At 36.4% G+C, this 17,373-nt stretch overlaps 1 protein-coding gene across 4 annotated transcripts in view; it reads right to left on the bottom strand.

The window, feature by feature from the left end:
• Window positions 1-17,373, bottom strand: part of MAP4K3 (mitogen-activated protein kinase kinase kinase kinase 3) — a 206,172-nt gene that overhangs the window by 21,328 nt on the left and 167,471 nt on the right. For all 4 annotated transcript variants that reach the window (XM_023251934.2, XM_023251935.2, XM_045054659.1 and 1 more), the window contains 8 exons: window positions 16,092-16,134; window positions 14,026-14,185; window positions 12,636-12,748; window positions 8,658-8,699; window positions 6,753-6,837; window positions 4,682-4,761; window positions 3,502-3,562; window positions 3,068-3,185 (listed from right to left, as the gene is read on the bottom strand). In XM_023251934.2, coding sequence (XP_023107702.1) covers window positions 3,068-3,185; window positions 3,502-3,562; window positions 4,682-4,761; window positions 6,753-6,837; window positions 8,658-8,699; window positions 12,636-12,748; window positions 14,026-14,185; window positions 16,092-16,134 — 702 coding nt within the window. The remainder of the gene's footprint in view (window positions 1-3,067; window positions 3,186-3,501; window positions 3,563-4,681; window positions 4,762-6,752; window positions 6,838-8,657; window positions 8,700-12,635; window positions 12,749-14,025; window positions 14,186-16,091; window positions 16,135-17,373) is intronic.

Here is a 17,373-nt window from a genome sequence, read left to right as displayed (position 1 = left end):
GAAAAGAAAAGAAAAGAAAAGAAAAGAAAAGAAAAGAAAAGAAAAGAAAAGAAAAGAAAAGAAGAAAGAAATCTGAGGGTTAGATTTAGTAATTTCCTCAAGATCATACAGTTAGCAATTCAGGAAGAACTCTACTCTAGTGTCTTAGCCTAACTGCAACATTCATAGTGATTCAACTTTGAAAACAAATCTACTTCTCTTTTGTGATTCTGGATCACTTTAAAGAGTATTCTGAGTTTGCAAGGTAAGTTGTTAAAATCCGTTATCACTTGTAAGTACTTTATCCGCGTGAATTAGAATTTTGTTGATACTATGGTACCTAAACAGTGACACAGAAATTAGTCAGATACTGAGGGACTAAATGACTAAAGTGACAATCTAGAATATCTTGATTCAAATTTTGGGTTAAAGCCCCTTTTGTTCCTCTCGACTAAGTTCATACTGGGGAGAATTTTACATTCCAATTCATAAATTACATTAATAATTACAAAAATACCTTTCATAGGCATTGGAATTTCATACAGTTTAAAATAAAACAAAAATTCCACATACCCTTAAATTAAGTAAACTGCTTGAACCAAAGTGCTTTTTACAGTTAAAAAAAATCTGAATCAAGCTCTTGATAGATTTCCACTGCAACCAACTTAATGTTCCTCGTCCACACTTGTGAACTTGTCCTTTGGCCCCCAACGTTAACTTAGAGGTTAAGTTACTAAATCTGTCAAACCCAGGAGGATTAATTGACTGCAAGGTTTTGAAAGATTATAAAGAATGCTACACAGTCAAGACAAAATCAACTACTAAGTATAGCTTAGAAGTTAACGATAATGAAATGATTCAAAACTGAGCTGTGAGCAGCACACGGAAATGTTATAAAAACTCATAATTTTCTACAGTGATCTACATATAGACTTACCTTAATTTTAGTTATGATTTTACAAGGCAAAAAAATTTATTTACAGCACCCAATTAACTAGAATCCTGTGAACCAACATTCTCAATGTACTTAATGTAAGATATTTTAGGGTATATTACAGACACAATTCAATTTACCATGACTAATGATAATGATAACACGACTATTTCTTAAGAGCCTAATATGTGCCAGAAACCATGGTGGATACTTTTCATACATAATTTATCATTTTTAAAACAATCTGCAAGATAGGTATACTGGTTCCATTTTACAGATGAATATCCTGAGAAGTTTTACAATTTATTCTAGGTCCTGAACCTAGTGAGTGAACAATGTAGGATTTAAATTGAAGTCTACCTGGATTCTAAAAATTATGCTTAACTGAAGCTTTACCATACAATACAATGAGTACCTATATTTATAATGAGAACCACAGAACATTATAAACTTCCCAAAGGAAGTTTAATTTGTGCTCACTTTACGGCAGAAGAACATAAAATTTTATTGTGCAAAAAAGGTTTTCAGATTTCTTGCCAGTAAATGAGAGAATTAAGAGTAGATTCTAGGGGCGCCTGGGTGGCTCAGTCTGTTAAGCATCTGACTTCGGCTCAGGTCATGATCTCACGGTTCTTGAGTTTGAGCCCCACGTCAGGCTCTGTGCTGACAGCTCAGAGCCTGGAGCCTGCTTTGGATTCTGTGTCTCCCTCTCTCTCTCTATCCCTCCCTGCTCCCACTCTGTCTCTCTCTCTCAAAAATCAATAAACATTAAAAAAAAAAAGTAGATTTTACAATAACAAAATTGAAGAAAGTGGGAAGGACACATTGGTGAGTGCTACCAACACTAAAGACTGACTATAACAACATTACATGAAATAAAAGCCTCGAGGTAAAGCACTCTTAGAGGTAACATCTTCCTCTATGGAAATTCCTTAAAGGAAGAGGTAATACGTTATTCAATTTTGTTTTAGCTACATACTAGGAAACTTCCCACACATCTTGCATATTCAGTAAAATTTGAAGAATTGAACACAGCTATAAATAAACTACAAAGGTCTCTATTCTGACAAAATGATATAAAAAAGTGAATGTATTAAAGTTTATGTGCTTTACATTCCGGGGGGGGGGGGCGCTCTTGTATATTTTAAAGCTTGGGGTCAGTTTCCATGCCCAGAGAATTTAGGATTATCAAGTCAGAAGGCTAGAGGGAGATGTGCTGTAAGAAGACAGAAAATCAATAGCACCAAGTGGCAGCTGAGAGGAAAAGAGGGGCAGATAAACTCTACGTGAAGAAGCCCCCTGGCCCCATTCTTGGGGTAGTTCTTGCCCTTAACCCCAACTGTAGACATTACAGAAGTATAATAAGTCAAGTTCATAGGTGCAACTCTGAGTCATCATGAAAAGGTCCAATTAAACTCAATGTAATCTATTTTAAGACAGAAAAGCATGCAGTGTAACTTTTAAATGATTTTCATCAAAAAGATTAATTCTGAAAAAGCCTTTTGCACAAAGGGGCACATTTTAGCTGTAAAACTCAGCATTGAGAACAGCTTTTCAAGGTACTTGAGAGCTAACGGTGTACATTAGTTGCTTTACAACTGATACGGTAAAGGAAGAATGGCCAGAGTAGAATGTTTTTGCAACATAAAATTTATAGCAGACTCAGAAGACCTTTCAGTCAATAAATGAAGTACAATAGAATAAGCAAAGGAGGAGAGAACATAATGAAAAATCCCTGAAAGCAGAAAAGCAAAACCCCTCAATTCCCAAGTAATTATCTCCTAATGTAAAAACCTTGATTTAATAAATCATTTTGATTTTCTAAGTTTAGAAACTGTGCTTTGAGACAAATTCATGTTATTCAAATTAACACAAATATGTCCAAAGCACTGGATATGAAGAAAAATTACTAGCAAATTATAGAGAAAAATCAGTTTTAATGTTGTATGAAATACTAAACAGTAATTAGTTTTAAACTTCTAGAGGTGCCTCTCAGTTCTTGTGAAAATCTATTAACCTCTCACAAGTTTTTCATTACACATGGTTTCTACTAACGCAAACTAAGTGCTTTTTCAATTTCTGCAGTGTAACTATTATTTAGAATTAATTAACATATAATCTCTAAGGATGAAACATAAGTAAGTGCACAGTTACCTTGGCAGTATTCGGTCAGGGAGTTTGTGTGCTGGAATAGCAACAGGTAACTTTTGCATCTGTCTTGCATAATCAAAAAGCCCTGGTAAATTATGGGAATAAAGCTGAGAAGCTTTACCTGTAAAAAAACATATAATAAATAAATAAATATGATATAAAAGCTAATAACATAAATAGGAACAACTGAAAGGTATCAAAAAACTAGGGGCTCCTGGTGGCTCAGTTGGTTAAGGGTCTGACTCTTGGTTTCGGCTCAGGTCACGATCTCAGCATTTGTGAGTCTGAACCCCACATCGGGCTCTGCACTAAAAGCACAGAGATTGCTTCAGATTCTCTCTCTCTCTCTCTCTCTCTCTGCCCCTCCCCAGCTCGCTCGCTCTCTCTCTCAAAATAAATAAACTTAAAAAAATATAAATAAAAACTAAAAGACTTACCAGATATTGACAGTAAGCAATTGTTCATCACATATAACCATGTACACCTTCGGGGGAATAGCTGATAAAAAAAAAAGTACAAAGTTTATAAAAGATAATAAGTAAAATACTTCTATTATATGTCCGTGTTGAACTGGTCATTCAATTTGCCAATTCTAGGTCTTTCTTGTTTCCCTAGATCTAGTGTTTCTCTATGGGAGGAATACAAGTGGGAGGGGCAGTGTGGTCAAGTAGTTAAGCACATGAACTCTGGAGCCATCTGGCCTGGGTTCATATCCCAGTTCATCCACTTAAGCACTGTAAGATCTCTGAAAAGTTACTAATCCTTTCTGTGCCTCAGATTTCTCATCTGACATGCAACTCATAATGGTATCTATCTCTGAGAGTTGTGAAGATTAGTTACTCTATGTAAAGCATTTAAAAACAGTATCTGGTGCATAGTAAGCTTTACACAGGTACTAGCTACTGATGTCATCATGATCATTTCTGTAGGTTGTTTAGCATTGCTGGCCTCTGGGTACTAAACATCCAAAGCTTCCCCCAGTCACTGTGACAATAAAGAAACATCCCCACGCAATTCCAAACACACTTTTTCCTTTCTGCCCCAACTCAACATTTCCTTGCCCCTTGACCAAAATCTCTAGCGTCATCTGTCACCATGCTGCAAACCGTTCTACACGGATCAGTTCACGAACAAAGCTCTGGGGTTTGGCAGCTGCCTCTCCCCCCCCCCCCCCCCCACTTCCTGTTACCATTCTGCACTCATTCTACACTCGAACCAGACTGTCTGCTCAGGGTTCCCCACCCTTGCCACTCTGCTGCACCACTTCACACCTTCACACTTATATTTACCCTCTCTCTGTCTGGGAACGTTCCGCTCATTGCCATTTACGGTCTCTTCTCACTTCCCCACAGGAGGTGCTAGTGACGTGTGCTCACTCCTAGTGTGACACCTAACCTGAGTGCTACAGCTACTGCCACGCCTCTATTACACCCGGGAAGTCTTTGAAGGGTAAGGACTAGTCCTGCGAATACGTCCTCAGTACCAGATAAATACAACATACTTGATGAAGCTTTTATGGATAAAAAAATAAAGAGGCAGAAAATCACAGAACTGAAACTTATTTCTTACCTAGTGTGTGTGTACGACTTTAAGAAAGGAAAATACAAAATAATGTACCTGTTCCATCGATGTTTCATGAAGTTCATTAAGATTCAAAGTATAAATTCCTTCTTCAGCACCAAATATCAAGTACTGATCTGAAATGACAAAATTCACCGGTTTTGATAAAAAAAAATATTTTCAAAATGGATTTATATAGTTTAAAATTATGTACATATGTACTCTAACCTGAAAAAAGAATTACTGTGATTGACAACCTATATATACGTATATATATATATTTTAATATTTATTTTTTAGAGAGAGAGAGAGAGAGAGCAAGTGGGGGGGGGGCAGAGAGAGAGGGAGACACAAAATCCAAAGCAGGCTCTGAGCTGTCAGCACAGAGCCTGACGCGGGGCTCAAACTCATGAACCGCGAGACCATGACCTGAGACGAAGTCAGAGACTTACCCAACTGAGCCACCCAGGCACCCCTAAGCATTAAATATATTTTAATACAAATAAGTGGCTAAAAACTCTGCCTTAATGAACTGAGTTACATATAAATACCAGCCTCAAAGCACTGAGGAAACCTTTTATGTAAAAGAGGTTTTGAAGACTGGAATGCTAGGGTTCCTCACTCATCAGAGGGTGCTGAGGACTGGCAGAGAATCCATAGCTCATTTTCTACAATTCTTTTAAGAGAAGCCTGGGTGGCTCAGGCGGTTAATCAACCAACTTCAGCTCAGGTCATGGTCTCCTGGTTCTTGAGTTCAAGCCCCACGTCGGGCTCCGTGCTGTCAACTCACGGCCTGCAGCCCCTTTCGGATTCTGTGTCTCCCTCTCTCTCTGCCTCTCCCCCGCTCACACTCTGTCTCTCTCTCCTTCAAAAATTAACAAACATTAAAAAAAAAAGTAAAAAAAAAAAATTCTTTTAAAAGTATAGTTGATGTACAGAATGTAAATAAAGAACTGATAGAGATTCAAAATATTTTTGCAGATGGGCTACCACTGTAAGAAATAACATCAGAAACCAGGATCTGGCTACTGCCTATTTATAAAGCTAAAACTTAGATACCTGGCTAAGGTACTCAGTATCTTCTAGAAGATGTTAGTTTAGCTATGGTCCTGTCTGATCTGCTTTTGACAATATAAAACAACAGGTCAGGAACTTCTCCAGACTAAACTGAAGTATGCTAAGAACTTAGAAGGCCAAGAGCATTGTTATACTGCCCAATATTTAGGATTAGTAATGGCAGATTGAAGACATAAGCTTTGTGGTCCAAGAATACAATCTAACCAGGTTTGAACTGCAGCCCTCCTACCGACCGGTGGTGAACCTTTCTGCATGTCACTTTCCCTACCTGTGAAATAAAAGTTCCCACCTTGGATTTCTAAAAGATTTAGTAAGAAGGTGTGTGTGTGTGTGTGTGTGTGTGTGTGTGTGTGTGCGCGCGCGCTTATGCATATACCTTATACACACATATATTAAGATACAGATATATAGTGGGAGAATGCAGATAGTCTTTAGTCAGTGACTAATGGCAACAATTCTCATTATGATTTCCTTTAAGGTGGAGAGATCCTCTAACGTGGTCACCACACCCTGGACCCTGGGTAGCTAAACTCCTTAACAACAGTTGTGTCTAAAACACAAAGACAGTGAGTGTGCAGCAGTGGAAAAAACTTTTGTGGAGAAAATTAGGGTGGCATAGAGTGCATGGTTTTGCTATATTAACATGGGGACAACACAGTGAAATTTTAGTGTCATGGGTCACCTCAAGCACTGCTAATAAGCTAGAGAAACATAGCCTAAAATTTTTTTTTGAATTATAACAAAATATTTTTCAGAAAGACATTCAGAGCAGGAAGAAAACTGAATACTTCCATGACCTCAGTTTAAAAAACAACTAGAAAGGGGCTGCCTGGGTGGCTCAGTTGGTAAAATGTCCGACTTCGGCTCAAGTCATGGTGTCACAGTCCATGAGTTTGAGCCCCATGTCGGGCTCTGTGCTGACAGCTTAGAGCGGGGAGTCTGCTTCAGATTCTGTGTCCTCCTCTCTATGCCCCTTCCCCACACATGCTGTCTCTCTCTCAAAAATAAACATTAAAAAACAACAACAACAACAAATAACATATAGTACTACCTCTTGTATCTGGGTTTATCCATGATGTTGCACAGTGAATTTTCAAGGGACATCCATTAAAAACCTTCGAAAAACATGCACCCATCTGGAAAAAACAAAGAATAACCAAGTAATACGATATTCCCTGCTAAGAAGGAAATTATAACTGCTACAAAGGTGAAAATTTTCTTATTTATTGAATCATTGAAATGTTATTAGTAATAAATGTTAAATAATCTTAATAATACAATGTTATTAATCACTGAATTTAATACTTCAACATGAAAGAGGTATGGCTGGTTTCAAATTCATATATGTACTTTAAAACATACAGACCCATTTTTTAAGAAAAACTGAGCAATGTGATTATTTTCCCTGGATGGATTCAATAAAAATCTTTATTTTTTTATGTTAATATTTATTAAGCCCATTTACAAGTCTTTCATATAATAAATACCTTATAAGAAAACACAGTATCATTCATTTGAACTTTTTTTTTAATCTTGAAAGAATAAAATGTTAATTTTCAAATTATTGTTCATGTTAGAATAAATAAATACAAGAAAGCTTACTCATTTAATCACTTTTATTAGCAACAACTTGGGGGGAAAGAACACAAATATTTGATGAAAAGAAGAGCACTGTGCATCATATAGTTGGAGTGTTTTCTTCACAAATATGGAGACAATACCCAGAGACAGAACACACACCCCTGTAGCTGATGATAATGGATTAGAAATATCAACATAAAAAGGAATCAAAATAATAAATCCTAAGATTTCCTTCTGCTCACAGAAACCTACCAAACAATATCTTTAAGATTTTAGCACCAAATAACAACAACCTCGCAGAAGACCTATAAACATGTTTTTATGGTGTAGGGGAGAAAGTGTATCATTTAACTCATTCTGGTAATTATACTTTAAGACAGCTGCTAAAATTCACATGTGAAGGTGTGGCCTAACCCCTAAAAATCCAAATGACACAATTCGGTGTCGAACAATTCAACCAACTCCGAGTGTAAGCCAGTCTGTACGGTCAGTCCCACCTGCCTTTCCAGTTAGAGGCTCCTCCCCATCAGCTGTACATCTGACCGGAGAGTTTTCTACTGTATCCAAACAGGACAATCCGAATGTCTCTGCCAGACCTGGGAGCCCTTCACTCTCAAAAGTTTTATAAGATAAGGCATAAATATTTAGATCTTCATATTAATTTAAAAAGTCGAGAAAAAAGGCTAAAAATTAAGAAATAAGAAACTAAAAGGCTAAAAAGTAGAGTTGGGAGGTTACAGACTAGAAGCTCTGTGGACACCTCAATTAGTGTCACACTATGTTTCAGATTAAAGAGTTGCAGCAGCGAAAATATAGTTCTACCTATACTGACGCACAATTACACTGAACTAATATCATTTTAATCCTAAAACAGCATGGTCTAATGAAAAAAATCAAACAACAAAACCACAACAGACTGTAACACAGGACTGTATCTAACGTCTATTCCAGCTCTGGTTGGAGCTGGGGGGTAGTTCTGTGATCTTGTGAATATTGTGGGGTCTCAGTTTTACTCGTGGGCAAACTAGTTTGGGTTAGATGGTCCTTTAACGCTCCTTCTAGTTCTAAAATGTTTTTGATCATTGAAAATGCTAGAAAAAAATGTGTCCTATTTACATTCTGTACTTCCTATTATATCCATGTGCCTTTTCTATATTTCTTCAAAAATGTCTGCAAAGAAGATAGTAACAAATTCTGGAATAAAGGAGCTTTAAAATGTAACAATCTATATTTAAATTAGCAATCTTATAGATTTTTTCAATACTAAATGGAGATTCTTTCAAAAAGCTAAAAAATCTAACCAAAGGTACACAGTCAAGCAATTACTGGTCATTGTATTTAGCCTGAAAACAACTTATTTGATATTTATACTTACATGCACTTTAGGTGTTGGGGGTAGACCGTTACTAATAGGCTTCTAGAAAAAAGAATACATGCATGAATATACTTCTTTTGTTGTTGTTTGGCATATTAATACTGTATTTCAAACATAATTATCGAAATAAAATACACATGTACGCTCTCTTTGTAAAAGGGCACAATACAGATAAGGCTAAAGTCCCCTATAATCCTTCCACAGTCCATTTATCCCTGGTACCTGCCCCCTCTCCAAAAAAGCTGGTTTAGGGTGCCCCTTCCAAACCTCTTCCTAGGCAACTATATGTACTCATGTATTTGTGTATCTTTCTTTCCATACCAGCTTGTGTGTCCCCATAGAAAACACTGTTTTGGTGTGTGCTTTAGAACATAGTTAATGCACTCTTTTATCAACCTGTCTTTTGCCTTAACAGGTCTTAGATCTTCGTATCAGTACACATAGATTTGGTTCATTTAACTGCAGCACAGTACAAATACAACAAACTTTATTTAGCTATTCCCTAGTTATTATTGGGTATTTAAGTTATTTTCCGTTTTCTACTATAACAACGATGCAGAAATTATCACTCTTGCATTTACCTTACTATGCAATGTATGAATTATTTTTTTAGGGTATGCTGTGATAAGAGAAACTACTGGAATATAAAGTCTGTACCTCTTACACTGCAGTGGATACTGACCACCAAACTGTCTTTCTGAGTGCCCATTTCACATTATACCCACCAGCAGTGTGGATGAGCCCTGGTTCCTTTGGTCTCACAGACACTTAATGTTATCAAACTGATCAGTAAAAAATGTTTTCTCCTTAATAAGCATGCCTCTGATTGCTAGGAACATTGAGACTATTTTAAAAAGAGTTTATTGGCTATCTGTACTTTCTCTTCTATGAATTGTCTTCTCTCATTCTTTTTTTTACTGAGTTACCTTTTTTCTTATCTATTTGTTGGTGTTCTTTATAGATTCCAGATTTGAATACTTTATCTATTAAATATGTTACAAATGTTTTATCCTAGTCTGTAGATTATCTTAACCTTGTTTATAATGTGAGTTGAAGTTTTACATTTTAAGGGATTCAAATATATCAATCACTGGTCAGAGTATACTGATAATTAATAAGGAGAGTAAAAATATGCTCAAGAGGGGCACCTGGGTGGCTAGGTCAGTTGAGCGCTCAACTCTTGATTTTGGCTCAGGTCATGACCTCAGGGTCGTGGGATCAAGCCCCACATTGGGCTCCACACTGAGTGCGGAGTGTGCCTGAGATTCTGTCTCTCTCTCCCATTGTCCCTCTCCCTGACTTGCGCGTGCTCTCTCTAAATTTAAAAAAAAAAAAAAAAAAAAGCTCAAGAATACCAGATATTTTTCCAAGGGGCCACATGCCTGGATATATGATTTGCCTCCCACCCTTTCAGAGGGATTATACTTTAAATATAAGTTTTATGAAAGTCTACATTTCTTTGGGGGTTAATAACATTTTAAGGAATGACTTCCTAATTTTTGTCACTCTAAGTCAAAATTATTTAACTGTGACAAAAATCAAAATCTATTAATTGATTTCTTATACCTGATACAAATAAAATATGCTGTGTAACACTACTTCTGTAACTATTAGACACTTCTGAAATTAAAACTATTTGAAATTTTACTTTGTAGATATGTGTATGAGGATGTATAGCCTATTGCTGCCACCAATTTGTGATAATTTTTTTTTTTTCATTTTGCAACTAACTTATGTACTTGGTTTTATATTTATGTCCTTAAGTTACCTTAGATCATCTATATGAGCAAAACATTTTTGAAAAGTGTATTTATTTATTTTGGGAGAGAGAGGGAGAGAGAGCGCGCATGAAAGCGTGTGCATGAGTAGGGAAGGGGCAGAGGGGGTGGGGAAAGAATCCCAAGCAGGCTCCGCCTGTCAGCACAGAGCCCAACCCAGGGCTCAATCCCACAAACTGAGATCATGACCTGAGCCAAAGAGTCAGACACTTAACTGAGCCACCCAGATGCCCCGCAAAACATTTTAAGTTAGCAAGCTCTGAATGTTGAAACTGTCAGATTTACATTGAGTACTGACAGAATTGGCTATAAACATTTCCAAGCTGCAGAAACTGTAATCACGTTTCAACATATCATGGATACTGTTTATCCTATTATACAGTTGCCAACATATTTCAAAATCACTGAGACTGTTAGTTTTACTACTACGGTACAGTAGTTCCTTATCCTAATGAAATAAGGTAAGAGAAAGAATTACAAATGCACACATAAAAAAATGTATACATCTCTCAAAAGTTCTCATGCTGCATCGTAGAGTCATGAAGCTGTATTTCTGTACTACATTAACAGTGCTGCTAAAATTTAAACCAATGAATACAAAAAGGCCCTGTTCAGTTGAAGAGACATCATAAAAACCCATTCCTAAAGGGCATTTGATGCTTTTGTTAACAACATTCTACCTAAATTTCACAACTTACAATGGATAATCCTAGATTTTTTAAATGCTTTAACTAAATATAAAAAGGGTATGTCATATTATGTCATGAAATCTTAAAAAAACAGATTATAGTACAAAAGCCTCTAACAATGTGCTTCCTGCATAAAACCATAGCTATATGCACATAAGCACTTTAACTGTACTATATAAAAGCAAATATTAGTAAACACTTTGATTTTTATAAAAATTTGCTTTTATATAAAAGCAAATATTAGTAAAAACTTTGATTTTTTTTTTTTATTATTTGAGAGAGAGTGTGTGCATTCATGTGTGGGTGGGGGGAGAGGGAGAAAGAAAGGAAGGTAGGAAGGAAGGGAGGGAGGAAGGGAGGGAGGAAGGAAGGGAGGGAGGAAGGAAGGGAGGAAGGAAGGGAGGAAGGAAGGAAGGGAGGGAGGGAGGGAGGGAGAGGGAGAGGGAGGGAGGGAGCAAGGGAGGGAGAGGGAGAGGGAGGGAGAGGGAGGGAGAGGGACAGGGAGAGGGAGGGAGGGAGAGAGGGAGAGGGAGAGGGAGGGAGGGAGGGAGAGGGAGAGGGAGAGGGAGGGAGGGAGGGAGAGGGAGAGGGAGAGGGAGAGAGAAAATCTCAAGCAAGCTCCACACTCAGTGGGGAGTCCATGTAGGGCTTGATCCCATGACCCTGGCTGGGCTCATGACCTCAGCAGAAATCAAGCTCGACCAACCTAGACACTCAAGTGCCCCAACATACACAAAAACTCAAAAAATACTCTCATCTTATGATCTCATGGTCATCTGCTGAATTGGGTATTTTAAGGATTTTTTGTTTTGTTTTGTTTTAAGTTCTATGATGAAAGACAAATGTCTTCTGACGATCATGAGCAAATTTTTTACAAATGTTAAAAAATATTAATATCCTGATAAATACTATTTATGTTTTAATAGCTATGTCACAGTATTTTATCCAACATTTGTATCAAGAATAGCTACTGAGGCTAATTTCATCTTTCCTAAAGTGATATTTTATATCTACTGGAAAATAATTTTCATTTTTCCTCCTTGTTATTTTCTTTGAGTAATAGTAGTAATACCACGAATTATGTAATCTATAGTTAAAAACTCATCCTAAGTAAAGTCCTAGCTTTCCTTATCTGTCCATGTCCTTCTTTCCATAACTTTTTGAGACTGTTAGGAACTTTTAAGAATCTCATCAATGAGAATAATAATAGTTACCTGTATGCTGAAGGTCACATTTAAAATACACTATTATTAAAAAAAAAAGGCCTACATAATTTGAATAGCAGAAAGTCATCATTCAAGTTTGCCACAGCAGTTACTTTTTTTTTAAGATTTAAGCAATCTATTATAATTAATACATTAAAAAAACAACATACTAATTGCAAAATATACAATCCCTATAGTTTAATTATAATAACAAAACTAACTTAACAATGAAAAAGAAAATACAATTATATTATTAAGTATTATTATATGTTATATAGTAAGTATATTATAAATATAAATACCTACTGGTACATCTTTCTTTTCTTTCCTTGAAGGGTTTGTGCCTCTATGTTCATTCTGTTGTTGATATAATGAACCATCTCGTTCACCATTTAACTGGAAGGAGCTCATTCCATTTCCTTCAATAAGATGTTTAAATATATTTAAAAAGGATTAATTTTCATGAAAACTTTCACTTGGAAAATTATCAAGTAGGAAAGAAAAATACAATTTCTCAGATGGTTTCTGCCTTCATCTGATCAGAAACAGTACTAAAGAAAAAAAAGTCTGATACCTATGTTGTACTTCTCTTTTTTTAAACATTTTTTTTTTAACATTTTTAATTTATTTTTGAGAGACAAAGTACGAGTGCAGAAGGGGCAGAGAGAGAAGGAGACACAGATTCTGAAGCAGACTCCAAGCTCTTGAGCTGTCAGCACAGAGCCTGATGCGGGGCTTGAACCCATGAACCGTGAGATCATGATCTGAGATGAAGTTGGATGCTCAACCAACTGAGCCACCCAGGTGCCCCTCATAGAGACAAATTTAAAATCAGGTTATATCTAAGCACATATATTAATACGAAAAACAAAGAAATACTGAATATATAACTACTTTCAGGAAGGGGCAATCTACAATATCTAGGAAATTTTAGTTGCTTTTTAATTGTTTCTTTTGCATAATACACAATACAGTACTAAAACAGCATCTTCTAGTATTAATTTGGAGACAAATAACTAGCAAAAGTGACAATCATTTTTCTAAAAATGATAATATGAAATAAAAAAAAGAAAGGAGTTAGATGAAGAACCCTCTTTTCTTTTTCTAAAACACAAGTAGCCTACAACCAAAACACATTGTCCTTGTTCATTCAGTTTCTTCTATTGCCACACTAAGATAACTGATGAACTGAGCATTTACAATTCCCCAAGAAAGAAGGCTAGATATGAAATGAGAAACAAGGACATTTTAATACCAGAATGGGTCACAGTAATCCTGTCATATACGAACACTTCAAACTATGTGGCAAAAAAGCAGAAACCATCTCTACAGTCACTGCCTTCCTTCTCCCCTCCCTCAAAGGAATTTCAGATACTCTTAAAAGAAAAGACACACCATGGGGCGCCTGGGTGGCTCAGTCGGTTGAGCAGCCGACTTCGGCTCGGGTCATGATCTCGCGGTCCGTGAGTTCGAGCCCCGTGTCGGGCTCTGTGCTGACAGCTCAGAGCCTGGAGCCTGTTTCAGATTCTGTGTCTCCCTCTCTCTGACCCTCCCCCGTTCATGCTCTGTCTCTCTCTGTCTCAAAAATAAATAAACATTAAAAAAAAAAAAAAAAAAAAGAAAAGACACCTCCATTTTCTTCACACAGTACGAAAACCTGGTAACGTACTTATTTCACCCTCCCTTCACCCATTACCTAAAGCAATTGGCTTTTGTGGAGGTAATCTGGGAGGTGGTGGTCTGGGTGGAACTTGGGATGGTTTTGCTGGGCTCTCTGACATAGGACATCTCTTGATGGTTCCTTGATTATCATCCTCAGTAGAATGAGTTTCCTGTGGTATGAATATGGACTTAGGCTGAAATAATACAGAAAAGGAGATCAATGATTAAACATGAAATTACTTGTTTCATTCAAAAAGGAAAAATATTAAACGTCTTTCCTGAAGTAAATACTATTCTGTGTTTACTAGCTGAGCTTTAAGGTTATTCAACTGATTCATATTATCTTAATATATATCCTAAAAATGTACAGTAACATGTTTTCTCAGATAAAAGGTCCTTTTCTATTAATTCCTTCTCAAGCCTTCCTATCTAGACTTGCTAAATAAAAATATTCTGCTCTTTCTGATCTCCAATTTAAATGAGTCTCTTTATTTTAAACATTCAGACTAATCAAATTACAGTTCTTTCTAAGACTAAACTGTTTCTTTTAGATGACTCAATGTACAGTCGGTTGCACGTACGACCTCAGCTCAGGTCATGATCTCGCAGTCTGTGAGTTCGAGCCCCACGTCGGGCTCTGTGCTGACAGCGCTGAGCCTGGAGCCTGTTTCAGATTCTGTGTCTCCCTCTCTCTCTGCCCCTCACCCTCTCATGTTTTGTCTCTGTCTCTCTCAAAAATAAACAAACATTAAAAAAATTTTTTAGATGACTCAATGTCTTTTATGTTAATGCCTAACCTTTCAGACTGGGGCAGGAGAAGATACCAATTAAAATTCTATCATACTGGAAAAGACTAACACCGCAATATGGAATGGCTAAGAAACTTTCTGTGCAGACAATGGAAAAAGCCCCAGTCAGCTGAAGGTTTGGAGAATTTATAAATTCTTAATGTGTCCCTTACTAGAAAGATTGTTCACACTTATGTTTTTGAAATTTTAATGTAAAACAAAACAAGCAAATACAGTATTATTTATCTGTGGGAAACATAATTTTTTTAAAGTATAAAATGAAACAAAATACAGTAATACATTAGACGCCAAGACTGGTCAGACTCTAATTCTTGTTTATAAACCCTGATTTCGGGACACCTGGGTGGCTCAGTCAGTTAAGTGTCTTTGGCTCAGGTCATGGTCTTGTGATTCATGAGTTCGAGCCCCACGTCGGACTCTGTGCTGACAGCTTGGAGCCTGGAGCCTGCTTCTGATTCTGTCTCCCTACCTCTATGCTCCTCCCCTGTTCTCACTCTGTCTCTCTCTCTCAAAAATAAACATTATAAACCTGGATTTCAAAGCCTTCATAATTTTTTTAAAGTATAAAATGAAATGATAGTTGAATAACCTAAATGAAAATATAGTAAAACATTAGATGCCAAGACGGGCCAGACTCCAATTGTCATTTATAAACCCTGATTTCAAACCTTGTAACAGCTCATTTTATAAACAGTTCATTTTATAATTAAAACTTGCTGTGCATATAAACTCATAAAATAAATTTATATTAGTATTACCTATATTAACTCATTGTGCCTTTTAAAAAAAACCCATCAGTGAGAATTTTAGCATTTTACAATGTTTCTGACAAAACAGTTGCCAAAAATTTTTGAAAATTATTCTTATTGTTTTTTAAATGTAAAAGTACCTTCTGATAATTTAGTATCTATGATAATAAATCACTACCCATTACCCATTCTTAGGAAATCATTTACTAGATCATAGCTTCTGAAGGAAAAAAATCTTACAAAAAATGTGAGATTTCTAAGCCAGGTGAATTAATACTAACCCATTAATTTAATCATTTTCATGTATAAATTTCTAGAACTTTATTATTTAGAATAAATACTAAATGACAAGTTGGATAATTTAAAAAAGCAACCAAAATTAATCACAATCATCAATATCATGGCTGGTAACTTCATGTTTTCTTGTGGCTCTCAAGTGAAAATAAGCTACGGAGTAACTATTAATGTAGTACTGATGTGACAGACCAACCACACACACCCACACCCACACATAATTCAAACTGAAAAACAAACCTGCTTACCTTTGGTGGCAAAGGAGGTGGAACTTTTGCTTTCATGGTTGAACTATAAAAACGTAAAAGTTTAGGATCAGAATTGAATGATTACTAAAGTATAATTAATTTTTCAAAGATATGGAAGAAAATTTACAGAAACAAGTTCCCTTTCCTGAGATTATGAGTGTTTTCCAAAACGTTCTGTACAATGTTCACGTTATGCTGAATGAAGTTTTATTCAGAAGTAATTAAGTTGACATGCTTTCTTGGTTTCAAATTAAAATAGGAAAAGATAACTACAATTCTAGTTTATATCAATTGAATGGTAATTATTATGAAAACACTAGCGACAACTAGTTAGGGAAAAACAGCAAAATGATATAGTATAAAAATATATCACAATGTAAGCTTCATTTTTATTACTGTTAGACATGAAACATCTCTGATGAAGCTCATCAAAAGCTACATACATTCTCTACAAAATTTTAGGCAGAATTTATCTGATTGAAGCTAAGATTCATTATAACTCAGAATTGGGAGTTTTTGATATACAAAAACTTAAAAGATGGAGCATAAACTCTCAGATGAGGAAACACGTCCAGAGAAGTTAAGTGACCTGATTCAAGGTCAAAGAGTACTGAGACAGAAAAGAAAACCTATGCCTTTATGCCTCCAACTGCTAGTCAGGTACCTGTCACTCTACCATGAAACTGCACTTTTCTTTAAAGAAAAAAAGAGAATCTAAAAAAACTAAGCCTGAATGCTTATGTAAGTGAAAATATTCCCATATATCTGATCCAACAGAACCTCGTAAGAAGAGGAAGAGAGATCTCTCCTCACTCTCTTTGTACACACCAAGGAAAGGCCATCTGAGGACACAGAAAGAAGGCAGTTGTCTACAAGCCAGGTAAGAGGGCCATCACCAGGAACAGAATAGAGCTGTGACAAATTTCTGTTATTCAAGTTACTCAGTCTGTGGTATTTTGTAATGGCAGCCTAAGCTAAGACACAGCTTGGTAACAAGGAGTGGAGTACTGCTACAACAAATACCCCAAATGTGGAAGATCTGCTTTTATTTTTTAAGATTTTTTCTTTAAAGTTTATTTGAGAGAGAGAAAGAGAGAGAGAGAGAGCGAGCGAGCGAGCACGGAGGAGGAGCAGAGAGAGAGGGAGAGAGAGAATCCCAAATCCCAAGCAGGCTCCACGCGGTCAGTGCAGAGCTCAACGCAGGGCTCCATCTATGAACGGTGAGATCATGACCTGAGCTGAGATCAAGAGTTGGACGTTCAACCGACTGAGCCAACCAGGC

The sequence above is a fragment of the Felis catus genome, chromosome A3 (assembly GCF_018350175.1).
Source record: "Felis catus isolate Fca126 chromosome A3, F.catus_Fca126_mat1.0, whole genome shotgun sequence".
NCBI classification, from domain to species: domain Eukaryota; kingdom Metazoa; phylum Chordata; class Mammalia; order Carnivora; family Felidae; genus Felis; species Felis catus.
Note: the sequence above shows the minus strand (reverse complement) of the source record. Positions and strands in the feature narration are given on the sequence as shown.